General features: G+C 39.1%; 1 protein-coding gene across 4 annotated transcripts; it reads left to right on the plus strand.

The window, feature by feature from the left end:
* Positions 1 to 2,278: 2,278 nt before the first annotated feature.
* Positions 2,279 to 17,327, plus strand: cpsf6 (cleavage and polyadenylation specific factor 6). Of its 4 annotated transcripts, none has more exons than XM_053313883.1 (11): positions 2,279 to 2,360; positions 4,183 to 4,392; positions 4,626 to 4,729; positions 5,366 to 5,520; positions 5,806 to 5,979; positions 7,222 to 7,329; positions 8,401 to 8,899; positions 9,229 to 9,344; positions 9,473 to 9,626; positions 9,981 to 10,179; positions 16,730 to 17,327. In XM_053313883.1, exons 1-10 carry the CDS (start codon positions 2,301 to 2,303, stop codon positions 10,165 to 10,167), a joined length of 1,767 nt encoding a protein of 588 aa, XP_053169858.1. In that variant the 5' UTR covers positions 2,279 to 2,300; the 3' UTR covers positions 10,168 to 10,179; positions 16,730 to 17,327. The 4 variants fall into 4 exon arrangements, with proteins under 4 accessions (XP_053169858.1, XP_053169859.1, XP_053169860.1 ...); XM_053313884.1 differs by having other exon boundaries at positions 5,366 to 5,511; XM_053313885.1 differs by lacking the exon at positions 7,222 to 7,329.
* The last annotated feature ends 2,087 nt before the right edge of the window (positions 17,328 to 19,414 follow it).

Below are 19,414 nucleotides of genomic sequence, written 5' to 3' on the forward strand. Positions count from 1 at the left end.
AATAAGTAAATTAAAGTATCCATTATGTTTTTGAACAGTTTTTGTTGTCAGTGTGTGAGCTGCTTTGTGTGTCTGTGGTTATAGCTATGCACACATACAGTATACTGATCCACTTTTCTGACCTCTTTGAATTACTAGTACAAAAGTGAATTACATCTCATGTTGATTTTGTTCAAAACAAACCTTTAGAGTCATGGCCTCTCCTCTTCTTTCCACAAAGTTGAACACATTCACACCTGGAAGATGCAGTACAACCACAGTCTGATCTGCTCACCACCAGTCGGGGGTTAATAGGCCTTTCTCAAGGGCGCCTCAATTTCCTGTAATTCATTCAAGAATGAAATTGGTTTGTTGTTGGTTGTATCTGAGGGCATTTGTCATAATTCCCATCAGTAAGTGAGGGTAACAGCAGCTCATGTTAATACTCATCTAGCAAAAAATGACTCATAAAAATGAACATGTCCTCTGTGCTACTCTGCAAGAATAGTAATGTAATGAATAACTTACCCAGGCATAATAAACAGTGGGTCACCTCATCACTTCAAAGTACTATTACTGACACAAATATTCTGTTGAAATTTGCCTCATTCTGTTATTCACTCGTGTTATTCATCTTGTAAGTTTATAAGATGTTACAGTACATGGTCATATTTATTGAGATTTACATGAGCCTTGTGTTTACATCGTTATCTACTACTTAAGATTTATGAAGAGTCATGCAAAGATGTAATGTCATCGATAAGAGGGAAACTTCAGCTTGTTATGTGGTCAAATCATTTTGTTGGAGGGCCCCACATTGGGCCCCCAGGGCTGCACTTTGCATGCCACTACCATACACAATATTGCAAACACAAAAATGTTTTACCTCTTTAATTTCTTCCACACTCAAGTCCCACTCTGCTCAAAAATCAGTTTTTTCTCTTGTTCCTACAGTTGAATGTCTGAACTTCACTGTGCAGAATGATATATTTACAGAGATTGACACTAGAAAGTTATTTTAACATTCATCTGGTGAAAGTGGAATATTTGTCTGAACCTCCTTGATAATCCAATTTTAAGTCGTGGACCTACAACATAGTTTAGAAGCCAATTCAGGTCCAATATTCAACTTACACAAGTGAGATGGGGAAACTAGAAACCTCCAGTGCACAAGCAGTGAGAATGGACTTTACAGTGAAGTAGGAGACGGTTTTTGAAATGAAAAATATAGAGATTTCAAAATTCTGGAATGTTTAATAAGGGAGAAGAATCAGGGGAAAATGTTGGTATATTACCAAGAAAACCACCTAAATTTAAGAGACTTGTAGAACTTTTTACGGTTCTTAAATTTTCTGATGATATTAAACCAATTTTTGTCAGAAAAAAAACTTCATCAAAACATCATCAAAATGTCTTACTCTGTTGAATTCTTTACCTCACCCAAAAATGTTCCATGTTTTTTTTTTATCTGGCAGGAATAAAATACCATTTTATGTACCGCTCTTGCTCTTTGTCAAATTCAAATTTACTTTATTGGCATAAATATCATTGCATTCAAAACTCTGCAGCTTGGCTATTAGCCAGAACCAAGAGGAGATAACACATGATTAGTCCAGTTTTAGCTGCTCTGCATGGGCCTCCTGTAAGTTTCAGAATTGACTTTAAGGTCCTTCTCCTTACATATAAGCTCTGTATGGACTAGGACCAAGCTACATGGCTATCTTCCTGTTTGCCTTCAAGAACACTGTGATCATCTGCTGCTGGTTTATTGGAAGTTTCCAGCTACAGCAGAAAGAAACTCTGGAATGCAGCCTTTATCAATTATGCGGCAAAGCTATGGAACAAAGTATCAATAGATATCAGGGAAGCCAATTGTTGGGTTTTTTTGTTTGTTCTGCTTGTTTTTTTTTTAACTTCATAGCTAATTCTAATTATTATTATAAATGTCATTGTTTTAGTGCACTGATGTCATTTTATAAAATCAAATTTAATGTTAACTGTAAAATATCATACCTTCATTACATTTGAGGGATCATTACAAACAAAGTGTTTATCTATACCTAGGCTATATTCTGTAACATATAGGCTAATATATCAATATCGGATTTCCTTTTTTTTTTCTCGAAACCCCAAAAATTCAGTTCCAAATGAAACATAACACGCAATTAAGATTGATATATAATCATTATGTATATTATATCTATTTATCTATACAGTATATCCTGTGCGTCTCCCCCCTCCCCCATCTCTGTCTCTTTCTTCCTCTGTGTGTGTGATTGTTTCTGCGCCGCCGGGCGGAGACAGTAGCGGGTCAGAGGAAAATGGCGGACGGTGTGGATCACATCGACATCTACGCCGACGTAGAGGAGGAATTCAACCAGGTAATAAAATCCACATTCAACACACTTCTAATAATGCTGCAGTGTTTTAAATATTTGTGTACTGTGTGGTTATAAATATGGTCGGAGAACTACACGCTAAACTGGCCAGACGAGCTTGCCTCACATACAGGCCCCCGCTTCACCATGCTGCAAGTCTGCAGCCTCGGTTAGCATTATCAACCCGAAATGTTGCATTCATACTTTTGACGGAATTTAACACAGCTCCAGTTGCATGTACCAATCGATGAAGCCAAACTATTAGTTGGGTTAAATGCTAAAACGAACCGCTTTCATTGTTAAGTTGTGGCGCAGCGTCGGGCCTCGGCGTGGCCGCCAAATAAACGCAGTTGCGTTAGCTAGCCTGCTAACCTATTGCAGCTTTACACTTAATACCTTTTTAGTAACTTAATTTATTCGTGTTTCTGTTCATGCAAGATAACATGAGGTCGGAGCGAGGTTAGCTCAAGTGTGGGCAGCTGGTTAGGTTATTGTATATCGCGTAAAATAAAAATGCATTATTGAACTTATGAATTGTTAGCTTTGGTTGTTAGCGCAGTGTAGCGTCGGTGTTTGTGCTCGGTAGATGTTGTTTTCACTCTTATTACACGCCCCTTTCCTGTGTAGATGAAAATCAAGGTTCAAACTTATCTTTGTGGTCCACCGGGCAAATGGCTGATGCATGCTCAAATTTTATCAGCCACTTCATAGACTACCATTATTTTTTGGCTAGTGAATGGAGCGTGTTTTACCAATATTTGGTTTGTGGTAGGTTTTGAACCCTTGCTAAGAAGTACAACCTCATCTGATATGCATTTTTTTTGTTCTTGTATTTAATTTAGACACGATGTTATCATCATTTTAACGAAACGGGTTGTTTAGAAAAGTGGTGTGTGAATCTAATTGTGCGCTCTCAAGTTCACTAGTTCATGCAACTCGTTGGTTCATTCATAAGTTTTTTTTCTCTGTTGGAGGAAACAAAACATGACGACGGAGCTGGTTTATTGTAGAGAGAAGTCGCTTATAGAAATGCTCCATTTCTAAACGACAAAGTAAACAAAGATGTCAATTTAATTGTCAAGAGGTAATGCAAGCATGACCAATTCTTGTTCAAGTACTAAAGTGGAGTTATGTGCTTGAAAACTATTACACTGCTAAAAGGGACCAGTCTGTGGTCAAATGTACTGTCCTGACCTGATCATCTAGTATGTTTACATGCACTCCATTGCTGCAATGACTAAGAGCTTTGGTAATAGTATGAAAGCATTTACACAGTGACTGTGATTTCCCCTATAACCTGTTCTACATACATGCATTCAGCCTCAGCCAAAAATGCTTGCTTTTGCAGTAGTTTTCCTCAAATACTACCAAAGGGGAGTCATATGTAATCACTTCCTTCAATAAAAAGCATACTGCATATCACAGAAACAATATTTCATTGCTAATTTTTGATACATTTTCTGAACGTGAGAACCATGGGCTCAAAGTTACTTAAAAAAAAAAATACAATAGTTGAGTTCTGTTTAGTAACCTTTTATTAAACAAACTTTCACCTCAACATCAGCCCAACGGGGTCAGTCAACATGGCCACTAAAATTCCATTTCAGTTATCCCAATCATTTCATCTCAATTTCATTAACCTCAAAATATAGATTAAATGCCCTTTATGTTTGGGGTAGGTTACATCCATCTTCGCCCCTCACCCCCTCTGCCACCACCCCAAAGGAGTCAACTTGGGGGTCATTGTACACATTTTGGTACTGAGAGTGCAACTTTTCGGATGTACAAAGATTTTCGACTGAACTATTGTTATCATGTTCAACAGGAATCTGACTATCCGGTTCATGAGCAGATCGACCTGTATGATGATGTAATATCCCCATCAGCCAACAATGGTGATGCACCAGAAGACCGTGACTACCTGGACACACTCCCTGCACCAGGTGGCTCAGAAGGAGGGAAAAGCGCCCCACCCAATGTGGTATACACCTATACAGGCAAAAGAATTGCTCTATACATTGGAAACCTCACATGGGTGAGTGTCAGATTTCATTTCAGACTACTTAGAGGAAAAATATGAAAAATGAATGCCTGCTGAATACATTTTCTTGTAAGGGAAGACATTTTAGACTGCCCTCTAAACAAGGCATACTGTGCCAGATCTAGACTCTCAAACTTATCTGCAAGTTGCTTTAAAACGTGACATAATTCTGTAATTAACCAAATCATTAAATTTATAAACTGATTACTCTGTCTTCTCTTATGCAGTGGACGACAGATGAGGACCTGACAGAAGCAATCCGATCAATAGGCATCACAGATGTGCTGGAGATCAAATTCTTTGAAAACAGAGCCAATGGCCAGTCTAAAGGGTGAGCTTTTCAGTGACGTCATTAGACTTTATTAAAGCCTGGTAAAGATTACTATTACTTTTTGTTGGATTCAGTACGAACAGGGCAATTCTCTGTATTTCTGTATCATGCTGTTCAAGTGCTGGGATGAAGCACTTGTGTGCTGAGAGAGAGAAAAACGTGTGTGTGTGGGGGGCTTGTTTCTATGACAACAATATCTTGATGATTTCTATGACAACACTCGTGAGCAACATTCAGTGTTGGGCCAGTCTGTTCCCAGAAATGGGCTGTTTCTTTCTTTTACGATGACGACGACAACGACAGCTTTTTTTAAAGTTTTGGAAATTTTCAACTAGAAGCGCCCTGAGCGGCTGCTCAAAACAGTTTGAGTGCTCTGAAAGAAGTGCCATGGAAAAAAACCTGCTCTAAGCGGCCTCACATGCTCTCTCCTTTTTAAGAACAATTGGAAAAATGCATGCAGGGCTATACTACTTTGTACATCCTGAGATCCTGTTAAGTGATGAAAATTTGTCCATTCAAGCATCAAGCAAGAAATCAAAATTATTATGGAACTGATGACCTGAAACAAATGTATCCCAGGTGCGCTTACTCATTGTTGCCAGGAATGTGATTGTCTGTCATCTGCACATCTCCCAGGTTTGCTCTGGTGTGTGTGGGCTCAGAGGCATCATCCAGGAAATTAATGGAGCTTCTGTCAAAGAGGGAGCTCCATGGTCAGAATCCCATCGTCACACCATGCAACAAACAGTCCCTCAGCCAGTTTGAGATGCAGTCACGCAAAAGTACGTCCGGCAAGTATGGCGCATATGGCGGAAACAAGATGCAGTCATCAAGATTTAATTTAACATCAAACACTTGTTACAGTGCAAGTTGAAAGAAGGCATGCAAGGGAAATATTGCACAAGTCAGTCTGACAGGCTTTATGCAAACTTTTTATACGGTCAGTTACAGAAGTATGTTTTATTTCACTTACAACATTTTGGACATAATTCCCTCAGTTTGCTTTATACACACATTTATTTAGTATTACACATTCAATGGAAAAGTGAAATAATTTTGTTCCATCCTTTGCACAGGTACCCAGTCAGGCCAGATGTCTGGGGAAGGTAAAGCCGGTCCCCCTGGTGCTGGCCCTCGTGGAGGTTTTCCCATGGGTAGAGGCAGAGGAAGGTTTCCTGGACCACCTGGCCCTGGAGGAGACCGCTTCCCTGGTCCTGTTGGGCCTGGAGGGCCGCCACCACACTTCCCTGGTTAGTTTAGTAACGAGTGTTGTGCCAACAGGGTGGGGACAATCCCCCTGTCTGTTAAGTCAAGGATAAGGAGGACAAGGAAGGATAATATTTGGAAACCGCCAAAATCAGTTTGAAGTGCTAATAAGTATATTAAGTACAGTTGATTCTATATGAGGTCTTCTTTTTAAAGCTTATTTATCTGATGAAAGGTCAGCAATTAACTTGACATATACATGAGCAGCTTAAGCCAGTGCTTTTATTAGATAGCACTTCACCCACTTAGGTTATTTCAGTCACTTACATGAGAGCACTGCCTAATTGTTAGCTGTCTCGTAATCCACTAATTAACACATACGTCAGACATCTGCTGAAATTACCATATGAGTGAAAAAACAATATCTGACTATGTTGAATGATGCATTGGTCTCGCTGTGCAAAACAAGGTGAGTCCATAGTTTTAGGAATATAAGTAAATTCATGGATGGATTCCCAACGCATCCATCCATGACCGTCATGAATCACACTGTAATATTGCTCACTGCAATATTTGTGATCTGTGATATGTATGGATGGATGTATTGGGAACCAGCCTTGGCAGTGGTTGTGCTCCACCACCACTTGAGGTTAATGGGGCAATGGATTCACAATTTACACCTGGTGTTGACACTTTTTACAAAATGCCTTTTGTATTGTGAATTTTATATTTTGTTGCTTTCTGTCTGGCAGTGCTGCTTTGTTAGCACAGTCCAGGCTTTGCTTATACTCACACCCGCATGGAACCAAGGCTGGTCTGTTTTAGTGTGTGTTTCTTAGGGATCTTTCACCCTTTAAGTCCCTCTTGGCAGGGCTGTGTCTGTGCATGTCTCCCTCCCCATATGGTTTGTTCTTGCGTTGTCCCTCTTCACCTCCAGTTGAACAAATAATCCTTCCCTGGCTGCAATTTTCTGCTCACTGACAATTTCCAACGCAATTCCTTGACAAGCAGTTTGCGTAAGGCTTTACTTAGCAAGCTATCAATCTTAAACTCTTTACAAATCTTGGATTGGCCGCCTCACACCCCTAGTAGAAGAGAATGGAGTTGCCAGCTTTTCTTTTTTCCCCCATTTTTGCGTCTCTTGCCATCCATCCCACCTTTTTTCACATCTCTTCTTTCGCTTAGCGGCTGGTGCCCCGTGCTGCTGGGCTGTGAAAGGCCTTCAGTTGGTAGGCAGAAGTGAATAAAGGGAAGAGTTGTGATTGGTTTGCTTTCTCCCCCATTAGGCTCGGGGATGAGACCAGATCTGATTAGGCACCAAGATGGCCCTCTGATGGATATGAATTTCAGTCCCTTCCCGCCGGGGGGCAGGAACGGGAGCTGGCGTGGCAGAGGTGAAACACCTCGATTGATCTGATTGATTTGATCGATCGCCTTTTTATCCTAACCCTCAGCTGTTTGTTGGTAGGAGTTTTGCCATTGACATCGTCAGACTGACTGCTCCAAAAACAGCTGATTTTATCACTGAACACTCTTAAGTCCCTAAATAAACTGTTTCCACCAAATACTGTTGGCCCTACATGAGGCTAGAGTAAATATTTCAATATGTTGACACTGAAACATTTTAGAGAAGCACACCCGTTAATGATGTGCGCAAGAAAACTGAATTGGCAGAGGTCATAAAGACCACACTGCTTTCTACCTACTCAATCATATACATAATGCCTAATGGCAAGTACAAAAAACCTTTCACACTTGTATTTATCAAGTCCTATCAGAATACAGTGTCTCTGTAGCTGGTATACTCCTCAGTTTTCTAAGCTTATGTAATGTCCCAGTATAGTAATCTTACATGGGACAATTTCTGACTAAAATATTTGGTAATATATACAATATGTAGCATATCAAATACATGAGTATGTCATGCTGAACTATTGTTGCCCATGGCAACTTGCAGCAGTCCATTATTTCCATTTAGTACTGTGGAAAAAGAGTGCAGAATGAATTGGGAGAGCACTGAATGAAACAAAGCAGACTGGATAAAAGCCAGCACCTCATCTGTTTGGTTGCCTTCTGATTTCATTTGCAGCATTATTTGTTGGCCTTTCGACATGTGTTTCCTGTAGCTATGGCTTGCTCTTCCTTATCTGTCTGTGTCATTGTATCTGCTTTGAACTGCCTTAAGTCAGTACCTAAGGGTCACATATGAAGGAAAACATGAAAGGTACAGGATACCACAACACACTAAAATTAGAGCTAGGCCAGTAGGAGGCATGAGCAGCAGGGCTGATGTTTTTTAATCTTTTTTTTTTTTGTAAAAGGGGTCCTCTACATTATTTTTATAAGCACACTTAGTTTCTACATTATGCTGGAAAATATTGGGGGTGTCCTGCCTACTACAACATAAACAGTCAGAGTTCATTAGGCCTTATGTTTTCTGTATTGTCCTCTGTGATGTCTTTTAGGTGGGATGCAGGGTCCCCCACGTCCCCCTCCCGGTCCACCTGGTCCACCTGGCCCTCCAGGACCTCCACCGCCTGGTCAGGGTCTTCCCCCTCCCCTTGCTGGTCCTCCAAATCGCGGCGACAGGCCTCCTCCCCCAGTTCTCTTCCCTGGTCAGTTTGGCCAGCCACCAATGGGACCCCTGCCCCCAGGCCCCCCTCCTCCAGGTTATGGCCCTCCCCCTGGCCCACCACCCCCACAACAGGGCCCACCACCCCCAGGACCATTCCCTCCTCGTCCCCCAGGCCCCATTGGGCCCCCCATGGCTTTGGCTCCACCTCCTCACATGCCAGGTCCCCCACCAGGTGGACCACCACCAGCACCCCATGTCAATCCTGCCTTCTTCCCTCCACCTGGCAACAACAACATGCCCCCCAACGACAGTCGAGGACCCCCAGGACCAAACGACCCATATGGACGCCCTCCACCCTATGAGAGGGGAGACTACGGTCCCGGAGGCCGGTGAGGATTAGTGGAACAAAGAATTGATACAGTAGTGTATCATGTTGTCTTAATGCAATGTTATCAGTCCACTGGGAACCACTTTTGCTTTATCTATAGAATTAAGCAGTGGAATTATGAATTAAACTTAGTAATGTGCTGTATCTACCTGCCACCTTTTAAACCTGCAGTTCAGGATTTTTAGGTTAAAGATCATTTGTACTGGTTTTCATTATATTTTCACTCTCTGGAAAATAACTTATTACACAGGACAAAATAGATCCTGACTGGAATTTGCTTGCTCATTATTGGCCTTATTTGTAACATAACCTGTGTGGATGTATTTGTAGGGAGATGGAGGCGTCACGGACCCCTCTGAGTGAGGCAGAGTTTGAGGAGATCATGAACAGGAACAGAGCCATCTCCTCGAGCGCCATATCTAGAGCTGTGTCTGATGCCAGTGCAGGTAACGCATATTAATTCCAGATCCTGAATGCATACTGCACATGGAAGTTTGTTCAGATATTGTGTCAACAAGACAATAACTGCCAACATCAAACAAAGGTTAATGCTGTGTTCTCTTTTTGTGTCTAGCTGACTATGGCAGTGCTATAGAGACCTTGGTGACAGCCATCAGTCTGATTAAACAGTCCAAAGTGTCAGCAGATGACCGCTGCAAGGTCCTCATCAGTTCTCTGCAGGACTGTCTTCATGGCATCGAATCAAAAAGCTACGGCTCTGCCTCCAGGTAAAAACTGAATATATACTTAAGTTGCCACTAAACATGACAGTGAAGATGGGCTATAATAAGAAAGACATGTACAACTACTCGTCAGACAGAATATCTTTGGAATATTTTGAATCAAGCCCAAAAGAAAATTAAACTGCCAGCTCTGATGATTTCTTTGGATTTATTACTAGTGATAGGGTGCTCTACATAGTGAGAAAACAAGAGGGATATGAATTGGAAGGTATTTGGGTGTGTTGATGGTGTGGAAGATGCTTTAAAAGTGAGAGTTTGGCACTTGATTATTCTACTTTTACTTTTGTAACTTTTTAAACCCTGATGCACAATCCAATGAAGCGGCTCTGTGTCTGCTAGGCGAGAGCGTTCCAGGGAACGTGACCACAGCCGCTCAAGGGAAAAGAGCAGACGCCACAAGTCCCGCAGTCGGGACCGGCATGAAGACTACTACCGAGAACGCAGCCGGGAACGTGACCGTCACCGTGAGAGGGACCGGGACCGAGACCGGGAAAGAGAGAGGGAGAGAGAGTACAGACACCGCTAGACGAGAGGGGAGGTGGGTACAACTTCTCCCTTGTGTTCTTCTTTCTTTAGCTGTCTGTCTTCTGAATCAGTACATTTGTCTGAAAGTGGACTGACCCAAGCCACTAGTCCAGGCTCAGCTAACCTAAAGCACATGGCAAGAGAAGAGAGCACCAGTGTTGAGTTTTAAAGGGTATTTTCTGATTGCCCACTTTTTCTCTTCTGCATTGGATTCACAAGCTGTAGTTAAGCACACAGCCCAAAATTTTACTTGTTCTGTCAAATTTGATCTACAGTGGATGTGCGAAAACATCCAGAATAAGAAAAAAAAAGTCAAGGAAAGTATTTTCCTTGTCCTCATGACAGTCTCATAGAAAAAACATTTACTACAGAAGGCTTCTGAATATTTTTAAACATTTTGAAATCTTGAGGAGGAGGATGTGGAGAGAAGAGGTAAGCAAGAAAAAAACTTAATAAAACTCAATTATTTGGTTTCAGGTAGGTATGAGGTAAGTGTTCTTTCCTTTTAAATTACATTATTAGTGATCACAGCTGTGATATTGTGTAAGTTGTGTCTCAGGAAAATGTGTGTAATACACACTTGTTTGTAAGAGTTGAAATCTGTGTTTTGGTTTTTTCCCAAAATCTGAAAAAACTGATAGTCACTGGAAATTAACTTCAGGAATGCATTGTTACTTTTTGGTCTACAGGCGTTTGAAGCTCGTAAATTGCAGAATTCAGCAGCTTTTTTATGTATTTGACTAAATAAATTCAGAATATAATAGATGATTTATTCTATTTTAACTAACAGAAAACAATACCTACAACAATACAAGGAAAGCGAGCAGCACTGACCATGTTGGGCTGTTGTGGGTAAAGTTTACACATTTTTTTTTTTTCATATCATAAGACAACATCTTATCTGTTTGGCTTGTTAAAAAATTGAAGTTATCTGAATTTTGGATTTTACAGCTATGGCCAGTAGACCAAAAGTTAAATACTTTTCTAGATTGCTGTATGAGTTTACAGATTATGGAAATGTATTGCGACTGAGTTGGTTGTGCTTGAAATATTGGTCCCTTGAGGAGTTCGTAGGTTTCCCAACGTATTTCTTTATAGAATTTAGTACAGATCTAGCATTTTGTTGTAATGTGGGGTATGTTTGTTTTTTGTTGTTTTTTTTCCAAATTGGATTGTATTTTGATAAAATATATGGCAATCTATACATGTCAACAGTAGAGCAACAGTTAATAAAAAAGCAATCTTGTATACATGCTACCATTTCAATTTGAAAGTGGAACATATCATTGTCATGTTATATTGTTAAGAAATGGAAAATTGATTTTTTTAAACAGTGTCAGCATTAAATGATTTTTGGACACAAACATTTTGACAATGTGATTGTGCTATATTTGCATGTCGGTAAAATTGCCTGACATTGTATTTTTGTGTTTCATAGCAGAGTGTTGCTCACTTTGCAGTCATTACACCCCAATTTAAGGCATTGGGGTGAAATCAAAAAAAGAAAATCATGTTATTTAATATGTTTTGACAACTAGGATATGTGCATGGTGTCCAAATGCTTTTGACCTTAAGTCACATAGATTGTTAGAGGCGCAAAGGTCAGAAGATTGCCCTGATTGATTTGTGGCATTGAATCGATATTGTTTGTAATTTGTTGATTTTTCAAAATTGCCTCACATTGAGCATTCTTGTATACTTACTTTTGGTATCTTACTTGTGTTATTAGCAAAGGGTAAATTACTTGTAAACATAGAATAGAAAGTGTGTAAATTAAAAGCTAGAATCAGAATATCCATGTTTTTCGATTCCCAAGCTTTTGTGCCTGTCACCTGGCCATCATTGGATTTTTAAGTAGAGGTTTCTGACACAATAAAACTGAAAAACATAGAAAACAAGCCTAAATTCTATCTGAGGCCTTGTAAGTGACATGAAATGTTTACAGTAACTTCTAAAAATGTCTTTCAGTGCAGCCAATTTACGTTACAACAATTCTTATTTGCTCAACAAAGTTTTTGTTTTTTATTGTGTGTGTGTGTGTGTGTGTATCTTTTTGAATTAATGTAAAAAATAAGCTGCAGGTTGATTTTTTTAAGTGATAAATTGAGCCCAGGATGGCAAAAGATCACACAGGTAATTTTGAATAACTTGGCTCATAGCATTGTGAGAGCTCCATTTGTCTTGGCTTTTGGATGATATGTTATGGATGAGTTACAGAGTATGTCATCAGTTAGAATTTCACTCTAGTTTGTGTATAATTGATACTGGTACCATATTGTCGGTTGCAAATGATTGTAGTATAATACTTTTTTGACCACTTGCTGGTGTTTGTCATGGATTCTCGGTGCCAAAATCATTTTGTAATCTTTGTGTGAAGCTGCTGTCTTCCACTGCGTCACTTGCGTGTTTAACAACATAAATATTGTCACATTTTGGGACTTCAGTTGAAATATCGGTTTTGAACGTTTTTGTGTGTTGTTCTAATGGTCCTTTACTGCCAAAGCACTAAGATGTTCTGTATAAACTAGTTCTTATAGAGCAGACACACCTCCTCACATCCACTTGTAGCTTACATTTGCCCTTCAGCATCTCTGTACAGTGGTACATAACCCCAAATATTTGAATTAGGTTTTAAACCTTATTCTTTTTGTTGGTCTACCTCAGTATCTTAATCCAGTTGAGCTCAAAGAGCAAAAATATTTTACATATACATCAAATTATGTATATATGCACTATTCCTTCCTTCTTTCTTTTCTCCCCATGTTCATACTGAGGAACCTGACCTGGGGTGTTGTCATTGCTTATGGAGTTGCTGAACTGTGAAGACAGGTCAAACATCCCAAAAGAATGTAACTCAGCAACTGCTCTCATGTGATCTGAATAGTGCAGATTTATGCGAATCCCTAGCTGGCAGTGCTAGTTAGACTGATCTAGACTTTTTTCCACCCCAAGCTGCAACAGTTGAACTGAACAGTAAGACTTTGTGTCCACCGGGAACCTCTTTGCAAAAGGATGTGCTTCCTAATTGTTTAACAGGAGGTCTATAGTGTTTTAGGTTACCATATGCATAGCGTTTGTACATTTTTGACAGTTGTAGAAGCAAAATGAAAAAAACTCAATCCTTGAAAGAGCTCTTCAATTTCAGTTTGTAATATATCTTTTCATATTTATCTTCATGATTTTTAATCTCTGGTATAAGAGAGATCCCCAGTGGACACAAGGCCTAACATGTTTTGATGATGTGTAGTTGTAGATTGAGTAAATGATTACAGAAAATGTTTGCAATATCAATGAAAATGATAAAAGGAAGTGGGCAAAAATGTTCTTGTAATAAGGCCAAACATGTCCATTTTCCATATGTCCATGTCCAAAAGCTGAGGGTGTCTTCAGGAAAATAATTGAGAATTGATTGCCAAACGTACTGCTTTCATTACTGATAGTAGTATAGATATCTGTTGTGTCCACATATGTGCTCTAACACTGTTTTATTGGTTCATACAGCCATGGTGGGGTGCAGTGTTTGTACCAGGCAGAAATGACGTTCTGTAATTTCTTAAGTCTGTCTGTAGGTGTATGTGTGCTGGAGATTCAATCGCTGATGTCCTTTTTCAAACAAGCATACTATTTGCTCATGTCAAACCAGGGTCAAACAGGGGTCAAGTAAAGGTCAGCAATAAGCATCGATGCCCATCTAATCACAGGGTGAAAATATAATCTACATTTTTGACTGGGAGAGATGGTCATGGTTTAAAATAAATAAAAAATGACATCACTTGACTTAATTGGGCTCATCTAAAGCGAGTTATGGTTCTTATAACACTTACATAATGTCGTTATGCCAGATAATGTTGAACTAAGCTGCTGTGTAGTTTCTCAGTGAGAGGAATCGTAAAGGTGTAGACTTTTCATACCGCCTGCATCAGTTAACTGTTTTATGACGGACCCAAAATCCTCTCTGAAGACTTTGTTATAAATTACAATGGAAGCAAAAGTCATACACACACAACAGGCTTGCTAGAATCTCCAGATATAATCTGTAAAGTAGTACTTGTTAAATGGTAAATATCTCATCCCAGGGCTTTTTGTTGCAGGTCAAAGTATTTAATGGAGTGTTTGACCCTGGTTTGGCTGTTTGATATGCATGCTGTTTTGGCTGATACAATGCTACATATTTAAATGTTTTCTATGAACTTTATAATTCTATAATGAACCTAGCTTAAACAATATGGCAAATGATTTATTAGTCACATATCAGGATGTACATTGACCATTTACTAACGTTCAGTATTGCCCATTCCCACTTGTACTCGATGTTATCGTCTATTTAAATTATAGTGTGACAAAAAACACCCGAATTTGAATATTGTTTTGTATGAAATGTACCATGTGAAACAAAAACCTTTCTACAGCAAAACCCTTTAGAGTTTCAGTATGCATTTGTAGATACCAGTTGTAGATGGCATTTCTACACTATGTAATTCAACAAAAATTAAAATAATCAATGCTTCATAAATTTGATATGAAATTTAATAGGAATAACCATACAATTTGACATGACTTTCTATGTCAGAGCAGTTATAATTTCTGCAGAAATTCCTACCATTTCTTCTGAGTAGTCTTAAATGGAGAGGAACTTGCTTGGGCCAAGGGACTGTAGATGATGTAATTAGGTTTATAAGACCATATACTAAATCATATTTACACATTAGTTTGTAAAAGTCTTGATCTGAATTTGTACTAAAAATCTTTGGGTGGTTGTGGCAAAGTATCACCTAATGTGTCTAAGTCAGATGCGTGCCTTTCTTTGTAGTTTTGTGTTTTGATATACAGCTTTTGTCCTTTCTGTGTCTATTACTCCTATATGCCCAATTCCCTGGAAACCAATCATGCACTGTTTCTATGGTATTTGTCAGTGTTTTAGTTTTCAGTGTTAGGTTTTTAGCGCCGCACCTCATGCCTACCATTACTAGTTGGTTGTAAGGGAAAATATGAACAAGGTCTTTTTAAAGTTGCCAAATGACAAACATAGGGTCCATTTTGCTTGGCATGTGAGGAGTGACTAATGGCGCTTTTCCACTACACAGTTCCAGCACGACTCGACTCAGATTTTTTTGTGTTTCCACTAGGGATAGTACCTGGTACCTGGTACTTTTTTTGTACCTGCTCTGCTGAGGTCGTTCTTGGAACCGTGTCGAGCCGAGCCGTGTAGTGGAAAAGTGCCATAAGGCCCTGTTCACGTCTGTCATTACATGCCTTTTTGGGTGCTCTGATAACAAGTTGACAGCTCTATCAGCTCATCAGTTCACACCTGGCATTAGAATGCATCTCCACATGCGCTTGCGATATATATATATTTTAACTCTTTTGCCTAAATTATTTGAGCCTCACATGGGAGAGACTCAGCAGCTAATGTTGCTCTGTTTAGGGGTGGCAGAGATTGTTGCTACATGAGAATAGCTGGTCCATCTTAAAGCTCAAACCACCTTATGGTAGGAGTGAGCAGGTATGTGACAGTGAGGCTGGCGACGTAAAGGTAAACTGGCCTTTAAGATGGAATAGCTATTCACAATTAGGGTGGAACAGCTACCCCACCATCTCCCAATCACTATGCATTTCCACTTTTGTAGAGGATGTCATTGGAGCAGACAGTCCTTCAATGTGACCCAGGGCACTTTTGTGTACACACTGCTAAAACAATGTGGCCATTTCTGGCCCAAGACCACCTCCAAAGTGTCCTGGGTACATTCACATGTATACTTAAAATTGTCCATTTGTGATTGGATCACCCAAAAGGCATTGTAATGCCAGTTGTGAACAGGTCGTAACACAGGAGAAAATGATTATACAAGGGCACTTAAGTATGTCATGATATTAAAATGAAACAGCCAATGACCTGTTGCTTTAACAATAAACAGCTAAAGGATTTTGGATTTGGCTAATGTAAACACAAATTAGTATGTATTATTTTCATTCTACATGTGATAGTTGACCCATTTCCCACTAAATGACATAAATTGCAAATCACACAAATCCAAAATGTTTGTTTGCCCTCATGAGAAAGAATGTGTAAGCGTCAATAGAATTTAATACACATACATAATGTATGAACAGTTCAAAATCCATATGTCTGCAACAGTGATATATTGCATCTAGGCATAGACTCCACTGAATATTGGTGTATTTCTTGTTGTGTGCACATACTGATAGATTTCACTTTTGCTTCTTGGGTTTTTCCTGTTCAAGTATGCATGACATGTTTCTCTGTCTGTTCTGGGGTTAGGGACAATACACTATCAACTGAGCCTTTAAACACAAGTCAAGTGTCCTAAAAAGGAGTTTTGTCATTTATGTGCCTGTTTTTTTCCCGTTTTAAACCAATGCAGTGTTCACTAGTTGGATTTGGACAACGTCTAATCTTGTGGCTCAAAGTGATGGTGAATTGACTCCAGCCCTGGTGTCACTATGTATGTGTAGTCTAGAGGTTTAATGTTCAAGGGGGAGGGAGTGTTCACTGTTGGGCTGCCTCGAAACCAAACACCACCCTTCGTTTTGACACCTTTCAGCTAACAAGGATCAAGGATGGATGGAAGGAAAAGGAGGAAAGACTTCAGTGCGCCACCACCTCCCCACCCTGCATGACCGGACAGGATTACAACCACAGCCGCCTCCTCCACCCCTCCATCTCTCCTCTCCTTCTCCACCCATCCTTCTCTGTCTGTTCATCTTGTCTGCCTGACTAAAAGCAGTGGATGGAAGACCCTGACCTGTGTAAGGCTATGTTATCCAAGCAGCTTATACTCATGGTAACTAAAGATGAAAGGAAAAAACAACAACTTTCCAACCAGCTCTTTTATTTCTATGTTTTATTTGACATAAAGATGAGTATGTGTGATGCTTTTTGCAAACAAACAATAAAATGGCCCGCACGACCCCCAAATAGAAGACACAAACATTACATCTTTTTTTTTTCTTTTTTCCTTGGCTCGCTGTACCGTGTACATTCAGTTTAGAGATCAGTTTTTATAGGGTACATGTTTGATGTTTTCTCCTCACCCCTCCCTCTCATTTATTCTTTTCATGGTTAGTATGTTTGTAAATGTCTCTGCTTTTGATTAAAATCTAGATGGTGTTGTAATAAAAAATGTTTACTGAGGTACACTCTGCATTTGGTGAATTCCTCTATATGGTTGGCTCATTTATATTAAATGTATATTTTGGACTGAAAATGTTTTTCATAATGGATTGGTCTACTTTTAGATGATTTTTATTGGTGAGTACCTTTTTTATGTTTTTAGAAATAGCTGTCTGTTATTTAGTACTTTTTTTTATTTTCTTCATTTTTTTCAAATGGACACAATCTTTACAAGGTAAGACAAATGAGTTGAATGTACTATTTTGTAATGTGCTCATTGGTGGATGCGAACATTTCTAGATAAGCAATTTGAAAGTATATGGAGCACACAGTAGACCAAAAAAAATCGTAATTAAGCTTTGGTTTCTGATGTTTGATTTGCATGTATTTGCACTGAATAGCTACCACCATTGCCAGACCACATTGTTTTTTAACATCTTGTTTTGTTGTGGGATCCGTTTATTATTAGCTTAAAAAGTCCGTGTTCACTCAGCTGTTGTAGTTACAGTTCTCATGGAGTTGGTTATTTCACATCTTGGTGAATTGCATTTGTTGAAAATGTGTAAATTATTCAAGTAATGGTAAAAACGTTCTGCTCTCGTGTTCCACACCAAACCTGTTTGTTTTTAATGCACCCTATAGGTCACGTCGTTAACTGTTGACCACAGTATACAAAAGAAACTTGGTGTTATTCATATGCAGTTTGTAAACGTGACACCAACACTGTCGACTGCCATGCAACGTCTTTTTTTTTCTTTCTTTTTTTTACACCGCCCATCATGTTGCATTTTTGTTGATATAGACTGTGGTTGTCAACACTTACGACGTTTGTTTGTTTTTTTTAAACTCAAAATAGTCCCAGATTGAAAGCTAACATTTTTATCTTGTATGAATGCAACAAAGACCAAAACATTAACACTATCAGCTGGTGTACACTTCCTATTTTGTTTGGTCATAATACCTCTTTTTTTATTGATTAAATTTAATAAACACCTTCTGTGTTCATATTTTTAACAGAAAATGTGATGAAAAGGTATTTTGAAGCTCAATGGTTTATTTCCCAAGAATGCATGTTTGTCTTTATTTTTTGAATCAGTCATGTCAGGTCAAATCTCCTTGTTCATCCCCTAAATATTTCATTTCAAAAGGTATTTGATATATGTGGATGTTGTGTGGACCTCATTGCTACAGGAATCGATGAACTATCACATCCCACAAAAAAACATGGATGTGTGGCAAAGCCACTGAACAGAATATGGTATTGTCAAACCCCCCATGATGCTCTTGAACTGTATTCTTGTTCTAACAGTAGAGTGTTTTATGTTTATAAATGTTGGATCATTTTTACCTACTCTGTAAAAGAGTAATGAAACAAACTGAGAAAAGTGACCATATGACATTTAAGCTAAACCCTCATTCTTGAATCTCTCACATTAACTTTAAAGATGGGTTTTCAAATATTCTGGCTGACTGGACCTCTTCTCAGGACTGTGCAGGTGTTTCCTGATCATGCCTGTTTGAAGTTGTCTTCTTCTTTTGCACCTATAATTGACCTCAGCAAACTCCAAACATAGAGTACACCTCAGCACCAAAATCACCATGAGTGGAGTTCAAATCAGCCAGAATAGGCTGGACTAAACAGATGTATGTGTGACTTTGTTGCTGCTTTGTGCTGACTTCTCTCCACAGTGGTGAAGGTAAGTGTTTTCAGGTCTACATACACTGCAGAAGAAAGTCCAGTCCAGAAGAAGTTTGGTATCAACCTAGAGCAAGTTAAACTTCAGCAGGAACTATCAGTATTATTTACTTGTCTAACAGTTTAATATTACTTAATTTTAATTAACTTTTTTTTTTTAATTATTATTTTCTTACTTGAGCCAATTATACCAAAATCTGAACTGTTGGTAAATTCAACTCAGGAATGACATTACTTAAGATCTTTTGGTTTTTTTAATGTTCTAGCAGTTCTGCATACTGGATCAGTGGAAAGCAACGCAGGACTATACAACTGAGTAATTCATGCTCTTGTTGAAACCCTATGAGTGTAACCTGTGCTTAAAGATTAATGGGGTCATTTTCCATTTATTCCCAGTCAGGACTTGCTATCCTGTAATAA

This window comes from Scomber japonicus, chromosome 23, assembly GCF_027409825.1.
Source record: "Scomber japonicus isolate fScoJap1 chromosome 23, fScoJap1.pri, whole genome shotgun sequence".
Classification (NCBI taxonomy): Eukaryota; Metazoa; Chordata; class Actinopteri; order Scombriformes; family Scombridae; genus Scomber; species Scomber japonicus.